The sequence below is a fragment of the Felis catus genome, chromosome F1 (assembly GCF_018350175.1).
Source record: "Felis catus isolate Fca126 chromosome F1, F.catus_Fca126_mat1.0, whole genome shotgun sequence".
Classification (NCBI taxonomy): Eukaryota; Metazoa; Chordata; class Mammalia; order Carnivora; family Felidae; genus Felis; species Felis catus.
In genome coordinates this window covers 788,805-806,939 of record NC_058384.1, presented here as the reverse complement: position 1 = coordinate 806,939, position 18,135 = coordinate 788,805, and the positions used below count along the sequence as shown (strand labels likewise).

Genomic DNA, 18,135 nt, shown 5'->3' with positions numbered 1-18,135 from the left:
TTCCGCTGCAGTGAGATGACACGAAACCTCAGCTCAGCTGCTCCTAATTTGAGTCTGTGCGTCTGAAAAAGGAAGTGAAATGTTGGATGTGATTAAACGCGGCACCTTCTTTGGGAACAGGCTACGAGTTTCAGCAGTGTGATGTAAGTTCCGTGTACAATAGGAGAAATTAAAAATTCGGCTTACAGGGAAGAGGTGTCCGGATCGTTCTTTTTGGAGGGCAGTGACATTTTGAAGTAGACTCACCCCAGTACCGTATTAGATGAGGACAGTCAAGTATGAAAATGTCACAAACGCTACCGTGATTAATAGCTCAGTTTATTAGCTGTTTTAATAAAGTACAACTTTATAGTGAAAATAACATACTAGAAAGAGCTTTTTTTAAAGCTTTTTTATGATATGCTTACAAAACCTCAGACACCAGGGAAAACTTCCCCCACAATGACGCAGCACACACGTCTCCTGTGAGCGCAGCTGAAGGCGGCCAGGCGGGCCGGCTGTTGACAGCCAGGTAAGCTCCTGGTGGCGTGGGGGTCACGTGCAGACACCGTAAGAGGGGCTTCTCAACATCACGGTCCTGGATGAATAATGCAGAAACGCCACTTTTCAGCTGTGGTGAAGTTTCACAGAGGACCTTCCTTCGGCCGTAGTGACACTTACTCCAGTGCTGCCTTGCCTTTCTGGTGCCTCTTCATTCTCGAGTAGGGACTCACTGTATCATCCATCACAAAGTCGTACAGGACTTTGACCCAGGAGGTGTAGTGAGGGAGGCTGTCATAGTACTCAGCTGCTATCTTCCTCACCTACGAGAGCAAACACACAGCAACGCGGGTAGTGAGCGCTAACCGAGTGCGATCGAATGGGACAGACGGATGCCCGACACAGACACAGAGAAACCACCAGACCTTCCGCCCTCCGGAAAGCCAACACTTCGGGAAAGGCAGCAGCTTTGGGAATTCTTAAATTTTTTTTTTTTCAACATTTATTTTTGGGACAGAGAGAGACAGAGCATGAACTGGGGAGGGGCAGAGAGAGAGGGAGACACAGAATCGGAAACAGGCTCCAGGCTCTGAGCCATCAACCCAGAGCCCGACGCGGGGCTCGAACTCACAGACCGCGAGATCGTGACCTGGCTGAAGTCGGACGCTTAACCGACTGCGCCACCCAGGCGCCCCAGCAGCTTCGGGAATTCTAACACAAGGCAGTTTGCATTTCAACACCAAAATATACTTGACCCTCGAGGATTATGGACTCTTTCCCATCACGCTCTGAACTGTGTATTTTCAATAGGTGAGCTGTGTACGTGAGTTACAGTTCAATAAAGTGTTCAAAAGAAACCTCGTCATGCACACCAGTTAACAACGTGCTAGTTACATGCATTGTCACTACTTGGTAAATACCAGCTATTCGCGGAGGAAGCAGAATGCTCCCTGATACGCACTGGACAGGAAGGGCAGGAGAGGGAAGGCGACCACAGCACTGAGGACGCGGACACGTGTAAGGAGCTAAGGCCTAAGACCGCACGCACTGAGCGGGAACCAAGAGGACACTACAGAGCCCTGGGCCTTACGTCAAGTGAACCGGAACCGAGCCAAGTGTGCTGGGGGCTATTCAGGAAACTTGTGAGTTCAAGTACCGCTGACCCTCGAACAACACGGTGTGAACCGCGCAGGTCCACTTAACACACAGACATGTTTTCCAGATACACGGTGCAGTCCTGTAAATGTGTCTTCTCTTCCTTATGATTTTCTTAACATTTTCCTTTCTCCAGCTTACCTTACTGCAAGGACACAGTACGCAACACTGTAACATACAAAACATGTGTTGACCGACTGTTTACGACTGTTTACGTCATCGTTAAGGCTTCCGGTCAACAGGAGGGCTATTCACAGTTACATTTGGGAGGAGTCAAAAGTCACATGTGGATTTTCAGCCATGCGGGGACTTGGCACCCCAACCCCGGTGTTGTTCAAGGATCAACTGTATGGTTAATGTTGAAAAAATGACTTTGTCCAAAGGGCAACCACCTTTATAGCCTCTTTAAAAAGTAAGTAAAGGGGCGCCTGGGTGGCTCAGTCGGTTAAGCGTCCGACTTCGGCTCAGGTCATGATCTCACAGTTCCTGAGTTGGAGCCCCACCTCGGGCTCTGTGCTGACAGCTCAGAGCCTGGAGCCTGCTTCGGATTCTGTGTCTCTCTCTCTCTCTGTTTCACCACTGCTCATGCTCTCTTTCTCTCTCAAAAATAAATACACATTAAAAAAATTTTTTTCAAGTAAGTAAAAAGTCCACTTCCTCAGGGCAGAAGTGAACACAGGCCGCACGCTGTCTTCGGGCCCGTACTCGGCCAGAAACACACAAAGGAGCTGTGCCAGTGTCACATTAAGATGCTTTCAAAGTTGTCTTCAGCTGTGTGGTTTCCATTTTATTTTGAAAAACGTGAAGCTTAGAGAAAAGTTGAGAGAAGAGTAAAACAGACACATGCCCTTTCCCCAGGCCCCCCAACGGAAACCGTGAGTCTCTCTCTCTGCACAGATTCACACCACGTAATCTGCTTTCTTTGCTGGGCCTTTTGAGAGTAAGTTGCAGACATTCTGTGACAACCTACCCTCACGTTCCACCTCAGTATTCCCCAAGAACAAAGACCTTCTCCCACAAAGCCAGGATACCATGTTCACACTCAAGAAAGTGAGTATCCGCACGGTATTAGCTATTACACGGTATAGGTTGAAAGCCTCCCCACGGACCCAAAGTCCTCTCCCTGGATTTTTCCTTCCTCAAGCACAAATCCAGTCCACAATGATTTGTCCCCATTTAGTGTTCATGTGATGTGTGTCTGTCATCAGTCAGCATTTAAAAACCTACAGGGAAATCCAAGCGTGTTCCTTCATGTGCTCCACAAACAACACATACAAGTCTGACGGGCAGGGAGACAGACAGTCCCTGCCCGCGGGACGTTTGCAGCTCTGGAATGGATCGTTCACAGACCGTGCAGGCCAATTCCATAGGACGTGTGTATTTCCCAACAAGCCAGCACATAAATCTTAGCTGAGCCCATCGATCTAACAGTGATAAAGCGACGTCAACTTCAGCTCCCTTTGCATAGGCACTGCTCCATCTCGGATATACTCTGCAAGCTGGCAGACCCTTAGCTCCTAACCCCCAAGGGCCACCCCCAGACGTAGGGATTCGGAGAGTAAACCCTGTAACACTGTGGGGGGCGGACTCGGGATCTCTACTTGTTGTCTGCTTTGATGAGCAACTCAGGTGGACAAAATACATTAGATTCCTTTTAAAACGGGCAAGTTACGGGCACCTGGGTGGCTCAGTCAGTTAAGTGTCTGATTTCGCCTCAAGTCACAATCTCACCGTTTGAGTTCGAGCCCTGCGTTGGGCTCTGTGCTGACAGTTCAGAGCCTGGAGCCTGCTTGGGGTTCCGTGTCTCCCTCTCTCTCTGCCCCTCCCCTGCTCATTCTCTCTTTCTTATAAACATTAAAAAAAAAAAAACAAAATAAAAAAATAAAATGGGCAAGTTACAACTGATTTTGGTCATATGACCATCAGAAATTAGAATGTTTCAAATCCTTTACTTACCAGTGGGAGGTTTTTCCCGGGAACGTTGGGGAAGTCATGGTGTTCGTTGTGGTAACCCACGTTGAAGGTGAGTAGATTCAGAGGCCCATAATACGAGTAAGTTTCATGTCCCTTTAAGAACATGTAATGTTCAGCTATAAAATGTCCAGAAATCGGATGCAAACCTAGACCGAGTAAGGATGCTGCCAACATGTAGACTAAAGATCTAATTCCAAAAACGTAGTAAACTATAATGTCGAAAGTGATCTGGATCACAGTATTAATCACTTCCAGGTAAGAAATCGGTTTGGGGTTGATGAACAGAGGTCGAAAAGCATAAAAGAGAGGCTGAAGGATAACCCACACGAACTTTCTGAAAGTGGTACAGAAAAACCAGCCTTCAAAATCGGTGGGAATGTCCACATCGATGCCATCACCCCCAAGGTAGCGATGATGGTCCATGTGATACCTCTTAAAGGAAACGGAGTATGGAACACCAATGGGAAGATTAGCAAATATTCCGAACCAACGATTCCACAGAGCTCGGTTGTTGCCGAAGGCACTGTTGTGGGAGACCTCGTGGATAGCCAGGGTCATGGAATGGTTAATGCAGCTGCCGAAGGCGTACGCCCAGAACAGGACCCACTTCCAATCCAGGTCCTTCACCAAGTAAAACGCAACCAGCTGAGTGAGAACCATCAGCACTATAATCCAGATCAAGTTGGGATCGGGTTTCATCAAGGACTTTATCTCTGGATACTTTGCTGTGAAGAAAAAACAAACAATCAGGAACTGAATAGAGTACATAATAGTTCTGTAATTCTAATTAAGCCAACGCCGTTAAATGAACCCATGAATTAATTTTTTTTCTCCAAATCATTAAATGCCCTCTATTAGAGGGAGGGGTATGTTCTCATAGTAAAGGTACTAAGTACCATGTCACCACAAATTGAGAATTTATGCAGTAAAAATTAGCCTCAAAATCTAGAGTCTCCATACTAACAGAAAGAAAGTCACACATGAGTAAAGATTTCATGGTATCCGATTCCCTTTTCACCCCTAGTAATTCTTTGTATATAAAATTTATAAGTTTTACAAAGTTGTGATCATAGTCTGAGAAATCTATCCTAGTGTCTGACAGAATGTATTCTACACTTATGACAATACATGTATATACTTATATATAATGCATATGCAATCTATTTGCACATATAAATACTATATTACAGACAGTATGTACTGAGATTTCATAATTTCCTTTACAGTGACTAAATCACTTCTGGTTGCCAGTTTTAACTTCTACCCACTTCCCTATTTGTAGACATTTAGATTTCTAATATTTTTGCCAGCGTAGGCTTCTTACAGTCATCAGGATAATACAGAAAGGATTCTGCTGATTTACAATGCCACTTTCCTAAGGGCTCGTTTCTGTGTGATAACTGCTAATTTGTTGGGTTCTTATTCTCTCTGTTGAGCACATGAGCAAATATCCAAGCAGGAGGAAAAAGGCCAACAGCAAAAACTCTGCATCTCAGCACGTGTCCCCCAAGGGCAAATGCTGACTCTTCTCTGGTCTCAAGGCCTGCCTGTGGAGGGAAGCCCAGGCATGATGAACCTTTGGTTTTATGTGCTGCTGAGTAGGTTTGACCTAGGATGGCATAAGGACAAAGGACTTTTTACTTTTTTTTTCTCAATATTTATTTTTGAGAGAGAGAGAGAGAGAGAGAGAGAGAGAGAGAGAGAGAGAGAGAAACGGAGCATGAGCGGGGGAGGCGCAGAGAGAGAGGGAGGGAGACACAGAATCCGAAGCAGGCTCCAGGCTCCGAGCTGTCAGCACAGAGCCCGACGCGGGGCCCGAACCCACGAACCATGAGATTGTGACCTGAGCCGAAGTCGGGACGCTTAATCGACGGAGCCCCCCAGGCGCCCCAAAGGCCCTTTCTCTGGAGACGGGTCATTCAGAATATTTTTGAAAAGATACGGAAGGGAAGAGTGCAGCTTCACCCTCTTTTCCCTACATGTGACATGACGAACTCAACCAAAGCTTAAACTACAAGGCAGGAAGCAATTTCATCCAGTTTTATATATGAGACATGGGGGTGGCGCTAACCCCCGGTGAGTAACTCCCACTTCTCTCTCTCCACTCCCTCTAATCTTTGTTGATTTAGTTCATTTCATCAAATGTTAATCAGGTTGTAGGCAAGAGACCAAAAAAAGTAACCCTACAGGCCTAGACGTGAACTAGTTTAAAACCAATTTTCCTCATATGAATGAAAAGTTGTTCAGTCATTCGTTAAAATAGGAGCATTTGGGGAGCAATTTCCACCACAGGAGAACAACTGTTCAGTTAATTGGTGGATAAGCAGTAACTCACTGGTACTAAAATATGTACTTCTGTTTAGACAGAGCTCCAGTATTTTCACCTTATATAAGGATTCAATGGACACATCTGCCACAGCATAGAAGGTGATACGCATTTTATAGGTATTCTAAAATCAGGAGGGGCATGTGGGGGGCTCAGTCATTTAGGCCTCTGACTCTTGATTTCAGCTCAGGTCATGATCTCCTGACAACACCCCACCCCACCCCACGTCCCCAGTCCCATGTCCCTGCTCTGCGCTGACAGGGCAGAGCCTGCTTGGAATTCTCCCTCTCTTCCTGCCCCTCCCCTGCTCACGCTCTCTAAGCGAACATTTAAAATAAAAAATAAAATGATGAAACTCCTATGCATTGTTCTCTAGGACAAATCAAGTTGTCCCAAGTGATTCTGTACCAAATTCTTGAAAAGCTTATTTTAGTCTGTAAAGTCTGTGCCACGATGGTACCAATATGAGTAAACAGGGAAAGAGGTTTCTCAACAAATGGTGCTGCGACAGCTGATTATCCACATGCAAAAGGATGGAGTTGGACCCCTTCCTCACACCATACACAAAAATTACCTCAAAACAGATCACAGACCTCAATATAGGAAAACTATAAAATTCTTACAAGGACACAGAAGGAAATCTTCATAACCTTAGCTGGCTTAGATACTATAACCGAAAACATAAGCAACAAAAGTAAAAAACTGATAAACTGCACTAGCATCCCAAAACGTTGGTGTTGCAAAGGATACCATCAAGAAAGTGAACCCACAGAATGGGAGGAAATGTTTGCAAATCACCTATCTCATTAAGTGACTTGAACCTAGAATACAGGATGAACTCTTAAAGCTCTTACCATTCGTTACCCAATTTAAAATGGGCAGAGAGTCCGAACAGAGTTTTCCCCAAAGCAGATATACAAATGGCCAATAAGCACACAAAAGGTGCTCAACATTATTAGTCACTATGAAGCCAAAATGAGCTACCATTTCACACATGCTAGAAGGGCTATGTCGCAAGTCAGGCAATGGCAACGATGTGAAGAAACTGGAACCCACGCGCGTTGCTGGGGACCACGTCAAATAGTACAGCTGGTTTGGAAGGGTCTGGCCCTTCCCTCGAAATGCTACACACAGAGCTACCAATGACCCGGCAACTCCACTCCTGGCTAGCTACTCAAGAGGAATGAAAACACATCCACCTGATAACTTGCCTGTGAGTGTTCACCGCAGCATTATTTGTCGGTGTCAAAGGTGAAAACAGCCCCACAGTCTACCAGCTGGCGAACGCACAAGCGAAATGTGGACCATCCATCCGTACAATGGAGTACTACTTGGCCGCTAAAAGGAATAAAATGCTGACATGCTACAATATGGATGAGCGTTAGGCTAAGGGAAAGAGGCCAGCCACAAGAGACCAAGGACTGTATGAATTCGCTTTTAAGAAATGTCCAGAATAGGTACATCTGGAGAGACAGAAAGTAGATTAGGGGTTGCCCAGAGCTGACGAGTGAGAGAGACCGATGAACACAGGCACTGCTTTTCTGCCCCCAAAACACAACACTTTCACACACGTCTTGTCGTTTAAGTGTTACTTTCCTGAGGTTATTCCCATCTCCGCTCCTGAAATGGGACATTGAGCAGTATTTGCACCTACGCTGAAGATTACATTTTCACGGAGACATTTATCAATGACATTTGTCACTCTCCAAGTGAAATGGTTCAGTGATGTTAAGTATGTGGGAAAAGGCTCATTGCCGAGATAAGCATCAATAAGCACCTTTCCACTTCCTTGATTTTCTGAATATTAAATAGATGGCTAACTTCCAGTATTGAGGCGTTGGGTTTTTACAAGGTGGATACCAGCTTATTCTTGTGTAGCACGTTGATAAGTCATAAGTAAAAAGTACCATTATGCTATCTCTTCGTCTAAGTGATTTGCATCATATTTGCTTTAATTAAAAATTAAAAACTTAATTAAAAATTAAAAAGCACACATCCAAGGGCACCCAGTGGCTCAGTCGGCTAAGCATCAGACTCTTGGTTTCCGCTCAGGTCATGATCTCAGTTCGTTAAGCTGGAGTCCCAAGTCCAGTCCCCAGTGGGGCTCTGCCTGGACAGCCTGAATCCTACTTGGGAGTCTCTCCTTCCCTCTCTGCCCCTCCCCCACTCGTGCTCGCTCTTTCATAATAAATAAACTTAAAAAAAAAAAAAGAAAACACGCAACTGTATAGGTTCAAGCTACCACTTTACTGATTCGATTTTTTTTTAATGCATTTTAAGTGGACCTACTAACTCCTATTTGCAAACAAGCGTGAAACTTCTAACTTTAGACACCCCAGCAAAAAAAAAAAGCTTGCTCTCCCTTTTCACTGGGCAAATTGGTGCTGAGACAAAAAATAAAAACCAGTTAAGTACTACTCCTATTCCACTCAGCACCCATCAGTTTTCTGATTTTTTCCAAGAAGTTAAAAGCACCTGCCTTGGAGGCAACGTGACCGCGATCAGAACTCCCCCTGGAACGGCTCACTCGCCCTTTACCTACTCCTCATCTTTAACATGGGGTAACAGCCACCTCGTTACTGCGAGGCCCTACCCCGGGGCACGTCTGTGGCCCACGCAGCACGCTGCCCGGGCCCAGCATCTGGGGCCTCCGGGGAGGGGGGCCCTGCAGACCGCGAGAAGCCTCCATCCGCTGCGCGCGCCCTCCGCCCGCAGGGCCGAGCGGGGCCTAGCTCGCCGGCGGGGAAGGGCCCCGAGTCTGCGGCGAGGACCAGCCGGCGCTCCTCCGAGCGCCCGTCCTCCCCGCGCCCCCGCCCCGGACTACGCCCTGCTCCGCGCACGCCCGCGGCAGCGCCCCGGGGGCCGTGGGGGGAGGGTCTCCGAGCCGCCGAACCGCCCGCCGGGGCCGCTCCACGCCCGTGCCGCCACCGGGGCCGCAGCCCGGCCTCCCCGCGCCGACCGCCGGGACCCCTCCCTCCCCGTCCCCCGCCGCCGGGGCCGCTCCACATCGGAACCCCCTCCCCCGCAGGGACCCCTCCCTCCGGGCCCTTAACGGGCCACGGGCGCCGGGGAGCGCAGGCCGAGCGCAGAGCGCGCCCCGGCGGCGGGAGGCCGCGCGCACATAACGGGGCGCGGGCCGGGCCTCACCCAGGATCTCCTGGCGCCGGCTGGCGTGGGGCTGGTCAGTGTAGACCCACTCGAAATCCTCTCGCGCGACGCGGTTCCCCATGGCGGCGGCTGGCGGGCCCCGCTCCGGCTCTCGCTTCCGGCCCGGCTCCTGTGAGGCGGCTGCGGCGGCGGCTCCCGGCTCTTGTCAGCCGGCGGCGGGCGGAGCGGCGGAGACAGAGGCCGGGGCGGGGCCCCGCGGTCCTCCCTCTGGCCCCGCCCCGCCGGCCTCGCCCCGTCGGCTCCATTGGTCCCGCCCTTTTGGCTCCGCCCCCAAGGGCCCCGCCTGCTCCGTTGGCCCCGCCCCGCCGCCTCCGGGCTGCCGACGCGGAAGGCGGGCTCTCCCGCCGCCCGGTGGCGCCACGGCGCGAGACCTCGGGTGAGCCGTGCCGCGCGGGCGCTCGGCGGCGCCTGTCGGCCCCTGCGGGAAGCGGGGCCCGCAGGAGAACGCGGGTGCGCGGCCGCTGGGGGCCGACCGAGACGAGAAGCCGCTGCCGGCAAGGAGAGGGAAGGGACGAGGACCTGCCTGCCCCCGCCGTCCAGCCTCGTCGGGGCCGGTCGCGGCCACGGCCTCTCCTGGGAGGGACGGCGGTCACACAGCCCGTTCCCACCTCTCGTGTCGAGAAGAAACTTGGGCTGAAACTACAGAAAGGAAGATGACGTTCAAAAAAAAGCACGATTTAACCCCGCGTCCCGTCTGTCAGAGAGGAGCTCAGAGCTGCGCGGCCTGCAGCCTCGGGGCGAGGAGTGGGCGGGCTTGGGGTGAGGGTCCCCTCCCTTGTCAGGTGGTCGCCTCCCCGTGCCAGGAGGTCCCCTGGCTGGTGGGGATGGGGGGTTCCAATCCGACGGCTGACGGTGCCCTCCCCGTGCCAGGAGGTCCCCTCCCCGTGTCAGGAGGTCCCCTGGCTGGTGGGGACGGGGGGTTCCAAGCTGATGGCTGACGGTGCCCTCCCCGTGTCAGATGGTCCCCTCCCTGTGCCAGGAGGTCCCCTCCCGTGTCAGGAGGTCCCCTGGCTGGTGGGGACCGAGGGTTCCAAGCCGACGGCTGACGGTGCCCTCCCCATGTCAGGTGGTCCCCTGGCTGGTGGAGATGGGGGGTTCCAAGCCGACGGCTGACGGTGCCCTCCCTGTGTCAGGTGGTCCCCTCCCCATGTCAGGAGGTCCCCTGGCTGGTGGGGACCGGGGTTCCAAGTCGATGGCTGACGGTGCCCTCCCCGTGTCAGATGGTCCCCTCCCCGTGCCAGGAGGTCCCCTCCCCATGTCAGGTGGTCCCCTGGCTGGTGGGGATGGGGGGTTCCAAGCCGACGGCTGACGGTGCCCTCCCCGTGTCAGATGGTCCCCTCCCTGTGCCAGGAGGTCCCCTCCCGTGTCAGGAGGTCCCCTGGCTGGTGGGAACCGGGGGTTCCAAGCCGACGGCTGACGGTGCCCTCCCCGTGTCAGATGGTCCCCTCCCTGTGCCAGGAGGTCCCCTCCCCGTGTCAGGAGGTTCCCTGGCTGGTGGGGATGGGGGGTTCCAAGCCGACGGCTGACGGTCCCTCCCCATGTCAGGAGGTCCCCTGGCTGGTGGGGATGGGGGGTTCCAAGCCGACGGCTGACGGTCCCCTCCCCATGTCAGGTGGTCCCCTGGCTGGTGGGGATGGGGGGTTCCAAGCCGACGGCTGACGGTGCCCTCCCCGTGTCAGATGGTCCCCTCCCTGTGCCAGGAGGTCCCCTGGCTGGTGGGGATGGGGGGTTCCAAGCTGACGGCTGACGGTCCCCTCCTGGTGTCAGATGGTCCCCTCCCTGTGCCAGGAGGTCCCCTCCCCGTGTCAGGAGGTCCCCTGGCTGGTGGGGACCGGGGTTCCAAGCCGACCGCTGACGGTCCCGTCCCCATATCAGGTGGTCCCCTCCCCATGCCAGGTGGTCCCCTGGCTGGTGGGGACCGAGGGTTCCAAGCCGACGGCTGACGGTGCCCTCCCCGTGTCACATGGTCCCCTCCCTGTGCCAGGAGGTCCCCTCCCGTGTCAGGAGGTCCCCTGGCTGGTGGGGATGGGGGTCCCCCAGGTCGACGGGCTGAAGTTCACCTTTTGGGAGAGGCCGAGACCGCAGTTGGGTTGGGTGTTCCGTCTTGGTTTGCCGACTGGGACTCGGCCCGAGTGAGTCCGTTTGGGGCCTTGTCTCCTTCCGAACAACCGCCCCCTCTTCTGACCCGCCCCTCGGCCTGCCTCAGGACGCCAGGAATGTGAGGCAGGGGCGCCACTCCCCGCTCGCGCTCTGCAGGCCCGGCGGCGTGTGCTGACGCCCCGCGGTCGCGACTTGAGGCCCACGCCTTTTAAGTGGCTCCTCGTCTCCGCTCCTCTCCTGGCGTTCCAGTCGCAGGGGCCGATGCGCCCGGTGGTCGGCGCTGCGAACGGGCCTCCGCAGCTTCTGAGAGCGTCCGGCCGGCCGGCAAGACCGCGGTGGTCCTGCTCAGGGTGGCCCCGGCGTCTGGAGTGCGCTTCAGAGCCACGGCCCCCGAGACCCGAACCAACCGCAATCGAGCCGGAGAAAGACCGTGCTGAGGGAGTGACCGAATTTCTACGTGAAGTGGCTCGTTCGGTGATCTCAGGAGGCTGAGTTTCAGCTTCGGCAGAAACGTTAATACTGGGGTGGCGGCCGCAGCACGGACGCCCCCTTGTGCGACCAAGATACGATCAAGGCCTGTCCTGCCATCGGAAACAACTCTGTCCTTGCAGAGATGCCTGCCACTGGTAAGATCTGGTTTAGATAATCATGAGAACGTGGGGGTGCGAATGTGCTGTGACTTGCGTAGGTGTTTGTGTCTAACCGGGCGAGTGCCGTTATCATTGGGGAAAGGTAAAAGCAAGGCGCCGGGTGCTGTGGCCATGAAGATCAGACTCTACGAGTGAGTTCTAAGAGGGAGGGGGGATGCGTTGGAAATAGAAGAGAAATTGGTCACGGGGAGGACCACCCATCTCTAGCATCGTGGACAGACTGGAGTTTTTGATGGCAAAGCCAGCAGTCTGAAAGGTCGCCCCACTGCGCAATGGCCTGGGAGACACAGACGTAGGTGTTACCTTTCCGGGCCATGCCAGGATAAAGGACAAGAGAGACGAGAGAGGGTTTTATGTTTAAGTATGACGTCTTGATCTGGCATCTGGGGAGGAAGCAGTCTCCATCGATGACGTCAGCGGCTTCCCTTCCTTGCCGGTTTGTTTCAGAGGTCTCCAGTGTCTGCACAGGACCAGAAGGCAGGTGGAGCCTTCTTTTGCGGTGGGATGTGTACCCAAGGTTCAGGTCCCTGCAGTGTGGCTGAGGACCGGTTTAGTCCCTTACGAGGAGGTTCAAGCGCAGTCTTTGTCCCTAGTGATCGCAAATCAGAAGGGTGGGAGAGAATTGGAAACATTAATTCGGACAGTCACAGCCAGATATTTGAGCTGGAAACATTTAGGAACCGGTCCAGTTTACGGGCACATAACACATCCTCTACGACAGCAAGACTAGAATCTAATGTCTACACAGGTGCAAACATAGTTTTCCTGTCTAGAATCACCCCCCCCCCGCTTTTTTTTTCCTACCAAGATAACCGCAGTAAACAAATGGTTTTTTTTTGTGTGAAATTTGGTCTGATTATCTACGTAGTGCATCAAGAATAGCAATTGACCATATAAACTCTTTTATTTATTCTTCTTCAGCTAAGGCAGCAGAAGAGATGGTTTATCATACACGTGTTACGTTCAGCCACAAACGAAAACAGAATTAGTACTTTAAGTCACAGGCCCAGGGAGTCTCTCAAAGGTGGTGGTTGCGATCAGATGGTGATGGATGTTCTAGATCCATTGAATCAAGCTCTGGAAAGGAGGCTTGCAGTCCAACCACTGGTAGCAGTGTCTCTGGCCTCTGGCTTTCCTTCTTTCCGAGTGCACACACTACTGGTCTACGTGGACCTCTGCCTCATCCTTCTTCTCTTACGCTTCAGCCTGCGCATTTGCTTCTTCCTCCACTTAGCCTTCATGACGCAGAGTTTTCCATTTGCTTCTTCCTCCACTTAGCCTTCATGGCGCAGAGTTTTCCAAGATGGCGCTAAGGCTGAGCCATATAAACTCTTTTTAAGGCTTGAACTTCTCATAAGGGATCTCAGACTGAACTTTTAAAAGCCTCTGAGGGGGCGCCTGGGTGGCTCAATCGGTTAAGCGTCCGACTTCGGCTCAGGTCATGATCTCACAGTCCGTGGGTTCGAGCCCCGCGTCGGACTCTGTGCTGACGGCTCAGAGCCTGGAGCCTGTTTCAGATTCTGTGTCTCCTTCTCTCTGTGACCCTCCCCCGTTCATGCTCTGTCTCTCTCTGTCTCAAAAATAAATAAACGTTAAAAAAAAAATTTTTTTTTAAATAAAATCATAAAACTAAACTGGGTACAAATTTCCAGAAGAGAAAAACTAGATTCAAGCAGAACAAGAACTAATTATATTGGATTGAATAAACTCATGGAGATAATTGTAATTTTTCTGTGACTTTTTGTTTTAAACACTGCTGCTTCCTTAATGTTTTGTTTTTCTAGACTTAAGGGAAATGTATTCTCTTTTTTTTTTTAATTTTTTTTTCAATGTTTATTTATTTTTGGGACAGAGAGAGACAGAGCATGAACGGGGGAGGGGCAGAGAGAGAGGGAGACACAGAACCGGAAACAGGCTCCAGGCTCCGAGCCATCAGCCCAGAGCCCAACGCGGGGCTCGAACTCACGGACCGCGAGATCGTGACCTGGCTGAAGTCGGACACTTAACCAACTGCGCCACCCAGGTGCCCCAGAAATGTATTCTCTTAAACTATTTGTGAATTAACAGCAATTTGGTAAAGTATACCTTTGTAAATAAAGATGAAATATTTACCTTTTCTCCATACCTGATGCCTCCAGAATTCAGAAACCCTTGAGTATTCATTTCATATGCCATATAGTTCATTATTTGCATAAGCTCAGTAAGAATCTGTTCTCTTCGTAACAGGAAACAACTGGAAACACTGGCTATTTACCAAGGGTTTGACTGGAATGTCATATTTGAGCGAGAGGTGCATAAACTCAGATATGACCACACAGCTTTCGGGAACTGCTTGGATAAGTCGGTCTGGAGCCTTGTTCATAGGGTTCTTGGCAGCCTTACCAGGTAAGTTAGGAATGTCACTTCCTGGTAGAACCAGGAACCTCGGCATTTTGGGGGGGGGGTCTCAAGAAGACAGGAATTCACCCAAACTGTAAGTATTGCAGGTAACATGTGATGAAAATCCTCGGCTTGGCTTCCTGGCCTCAGAGGATTTTTTTTTTTTTAATGTTTTATTTATTTTTGAGACAGAGACACAGCATGAGCAGGGGAGGGGCAGAGAGAGAAGAAGACACAGAATTTGAAGCAGGCTCCAGGCTCTGAGCTGTCAGCACAGAGTCCGATGCGGGGCTCGAGCCCACGGACCGTGAGATCATGACCTGAGCCAAAGTCGGACGCTTAACCGACCAAGCCACACAGGCGCCCCAGTTTTATGATTTTAAAGTTATCAGAAACTTGTACTTTTCAGAGTCCTTTCCATGAATCTCTTTGAAGATGAAGCATTTTGCAGGAATGCTTTTGCAAAAGTATCAAAATAAAACAAGAAAACAGCTTTTTTAATAATAGCCATTCTGACAGGTGTAAGGTGTGATTCCATGGTAGATTTGATTTGCATTTTGCTGATGGTGAGTGATGTTGAGCATCTTTGTGTGTGTGTGTGTGTGTGTGTGTGTGTTTGGTTTTATTTATTTATTTATTTATTTATTTATTTATTTATTTATTTTGAGAGACACAGAGACAGTGTGGGTGGGGCAGGGAGAGAGGGAGAGAGAGAATCCCAGGCAGGCTCCACACTGTCAGCACAGAGCCCGATGTGGGGCTCAAACCCACAAACCGTGACCTGAGCTGAAACCAAGAGTTGGACGCTTAACCTACTGAGGCACCCAGGCGCCCCTGTTGAACATCTTTTCATATGCCTATCGGCATGAATGTATGTCTTCTTTGTCCTATCAGGTTCTGAATATCAAATTTCAATTTGGACAATTTCCCACCACAGAGTTACTCAAAAAATCCTTTTGAATGAAATTCATCACCATTCTCATCCCCACCTGGCTTATATTTTTCTATTTTTTCCCCAGGCAGTAATTTTCTTCAAATGATATATTTAAGCTAAATAGTTGCTCCCAACCCCACCCCCCCCCCCCACAACTTCTTGAAAGCCTGATAAAAAGGGAGCTGCTGTGGTTAAAGTATAAAAGTTGGCCAGACATAGACAAAGAAAAAATAATAGACATTAACAAAGGCTGGAGGGAGAAGGGAAAGAGGAGCTATCATTTAATGGATTCAGAGTTTCTGCTTGGGGTGACAAAAAAAAAAGTCCTGGGGGGCGCCTGGGTGGCGCAGTCGGTTAAGCGTCCGACTTCAGCCAGGTCACGATCTCGTGGTCCGTGAGTTCGAGCCCCGCGTCAGGCTCCGGGCTGATGGCTCAGAGCCTGGAGCCTGTTTCCGATTCTGTGTCTCCCTCTCTCTCTGCCCGTCCCCCGTTCATGCTCTGTCTCTCTCTGTCCAAAAATAAATAAACGTTGGAAAAAAAAAATTAAGAAAAAAAAAGTTCTGGAAATGGATAGTGGCGATGGTTGTACCACATTGTGAATATACTCAATGCCACTTAATTATACACTTAAAGATGGTTAAATGGTAAATTATGTACATTTTAACACACACATATACATAAAGAATAGAGACTTAAGAGAAGTGTGAGACAACAACATCAAGATAATCTATACACATGTAATGGGAATGTAGGAAAATTTTTCAAATAAAGAATAGTTGAAAACTACAGAATTTTGATGAAAAACATTATTACATCCGAGAAGTACAATGGACTCCAAGCTCACGAGCTCAATGGACAAAACAGGAGATCAACACCCAGACACATCATGGTAAATGCCGAAGGACAAGGAGAAAATCTGGAAAGAGCAAGAGAGAAGTGGCTCAATACATTCGAGGAGACTCCACAGCATTAACAGCTGACTCTTCATCAGAAACAGTGGAGACCAGAAGGCAGTGGGATGGCATATTCAAAGTACTGGGGAAAACACCCTGGCAACTAAGAATCTTACATCTGGCGAAACTATCTTTCCAATATGAAGGTAAAATACATTTCCAGATAAACACAAACTGAGAGAATTTGTTGCTCAAAGAGTCATTTGATAAGAAATACTAAAGGAAGTTCTTCAGGCTGAGAGTAAGTGACCCCAGAATGTAACTTGAGTCCACGTGAAAACATAAAGAGCATCAGAAAAGCTAAGTAGTATAAAAGACGGCATAAACACTTTTTTTCTTCTACTTTCTTCTCTTACCTGACTTAAAAAGCAGTTGTGTAGGAGCACCTGGGCGGCTCAGTTGGTTAAGCGTCTGGCCCTTGGTTTTGGCTCAGGTCTTGATCTCACGGTCCATGAGTTCTAGCCCCACATCAGGATCCACACTAACAGTGTGTGCTTGGGATTCTCTCTCCTTCTCTTTGCTCCTCCCCCGCTTGCATGCTTGCTCTCTCTTTCTCTCTCTCTCTCAAAATAAATAAATAAACTTTAAAAAAGTAAAATAAAAATGTTTTTTAAAAAGCAATCATATAAAGCAATATGTATATAATTGTATTGTTGGCCCTATAGCATATAGAAATATAAAATATTTAACAACAACAGCACAAAAGATGTGATGGCAGCAAAGCTCCCTGGGATCAAGGAAATGACACCAGATGGTAACTCAAATCCACAGAAACCAATGAAGAGAAATGAAAATGGTAAGTAAGAAGGCTAGTATAACAAACTCTATATACAGTTTCTCTCCTCTCAGTTTCCTTCTGAGGCATAAAATCATATAAATTAACAACTATAATGGTGTATTTGGGACCTGTAACATACACAGATGTAATATGTTTAACGGTAACAGCACAAAGTGGAGGAAAAAGAAATGGAACTATATAGGAGTAACATTTACATGTCACTGGAATTAGGTTACAGTAAACTTGAAATATTCTTTTTTTTTTTTAAGAATGCTTGTGTTTCTTTTTTTTTTCAACGTTTATTTATTTATTTTGGGACAGAGAGAGACAGAGCATGAACGGGGGAGGGGCAGGGAGAGAGGGAGACACAGAATCGGAAACAGGCTCCAGGCTCTGAGCCATCAGCCCAGAGCCCGACGCGGGGCTCGAACTCCCGGACCGTGAGATCGTGACCTGGCTGAAGTCGGACGCTTAACCGACTGTGCCACCCAGGCGCCCCTGAAATATTCTGATAAGTAAGTTGTATATGGTAAGCCCCAGAACAACCACCATGAACATAACCAAAACATGTAGTGAAAAAAAATCATTAAAGGAATTAAAATTTTACACAAGAAAATATTCACTACATACAAAAGAAAGTGGTGAGGAGGAATAGAGGGGGGGAAAGACATGAGACATATAAGAAACAAAAAGTAAAAATAGCAAAGATAAATCTGGCTATCTCAGTAATAACATTAAGTGTGAATGTATTAAAGAAACAAATCAAAAGGCAGAGATTGACAGACTAGATAAAAAAATAAGCTCCAACTACAGATCTTCCTTGACTTTCAATAGGGTTGTGTCCTGATAAACCCACAGTAAGTTAAAAATATGAACTCTAAGTCAAAATACATTTTTGTAGGTTACACCTAACCTACAGAACATCATAGCTTAGCTCTGCATACTTTAAATGTGCTCAGAACACTTACACTGGCCTACAGTTGGGCAAAACCACCTAACACAAAACCTATTTTATAATAAAGTGTTGAATATCTCACATAACTTATCGAATATACTGTACTGAAAGTGAAAAGCAGGATGCTTAAGTGTATCAGTCGTTTACCCTCATGATCACATGGCTGCCTGGATGCTGTGGCTCACTGCTGCCTCCAAGCATCACCAAACAGTGTTGCCTCACACAGGAAAAAATAAAAATTCAAGGGGCGCCTGGGTGGCTGAGTTGGTTGAACGTCTGACTC

The 18,135-nt window shown here is 49.3% G+C and overlaps 1 protein-coding gene across 1 annotated transcript; it reads right to left on the bottom strand.

The window, feature by feature from the left end:
* Positions 1 to 297: 297 nt before the first annotated feature.
* Positions 298 to 9,270, bottom strand: DEGS1 (delta 4-desaturase, sphingolipid 1). The gene is made up of 3 exons (XM_023247544.2): positions 9,083 to 9,270; positions 3,592 to 4,334; positions 298 to 803 (listed from the first exon to the last, which is right to left on the bottom strand). Exons 1-3 carry the CDS (start codon positions 9,162 to 9,164, stop codon positions 657 to 659), a joined length of 972 nt encoding a protein of 323 aa, XP_023103312.1. The 5' UTR covers positions 9,165 to 9,270; the 3' UTR covers positions 298 to 656.
* Positions 9,271 to 18,135: the final 8,865 nt, after the last annotated feature.

What these genes read in the sequence shown, in the direction of transcription:
- DEGS1 (XM_023247544.2), bottom strand. Translation starts at nt 9,164, where the DNA reads ATGGGGAACCGCGTCGCGCGAGAGGATTTCGAGTGGGTCTACACTGAC. An exon ending in CCGGCGCCAGGAGATCCTGG is followed by an intron (nt 4,335 to 9,082) that starts GTGAGGCCCGGC and finishes TTTTCTTCACAG; the next exon opens with CAAAGTATCCAGAGATAAAG. An exon ending in CCGGGAAAAACCTCCCACTG is followed by an intron (nt 804 to 3,591) that starts GTAAGTAAAGGA and finishes TTGCTCTCGTAG; the next exon opens with GTGAGGAAGATAGCAGCTGA.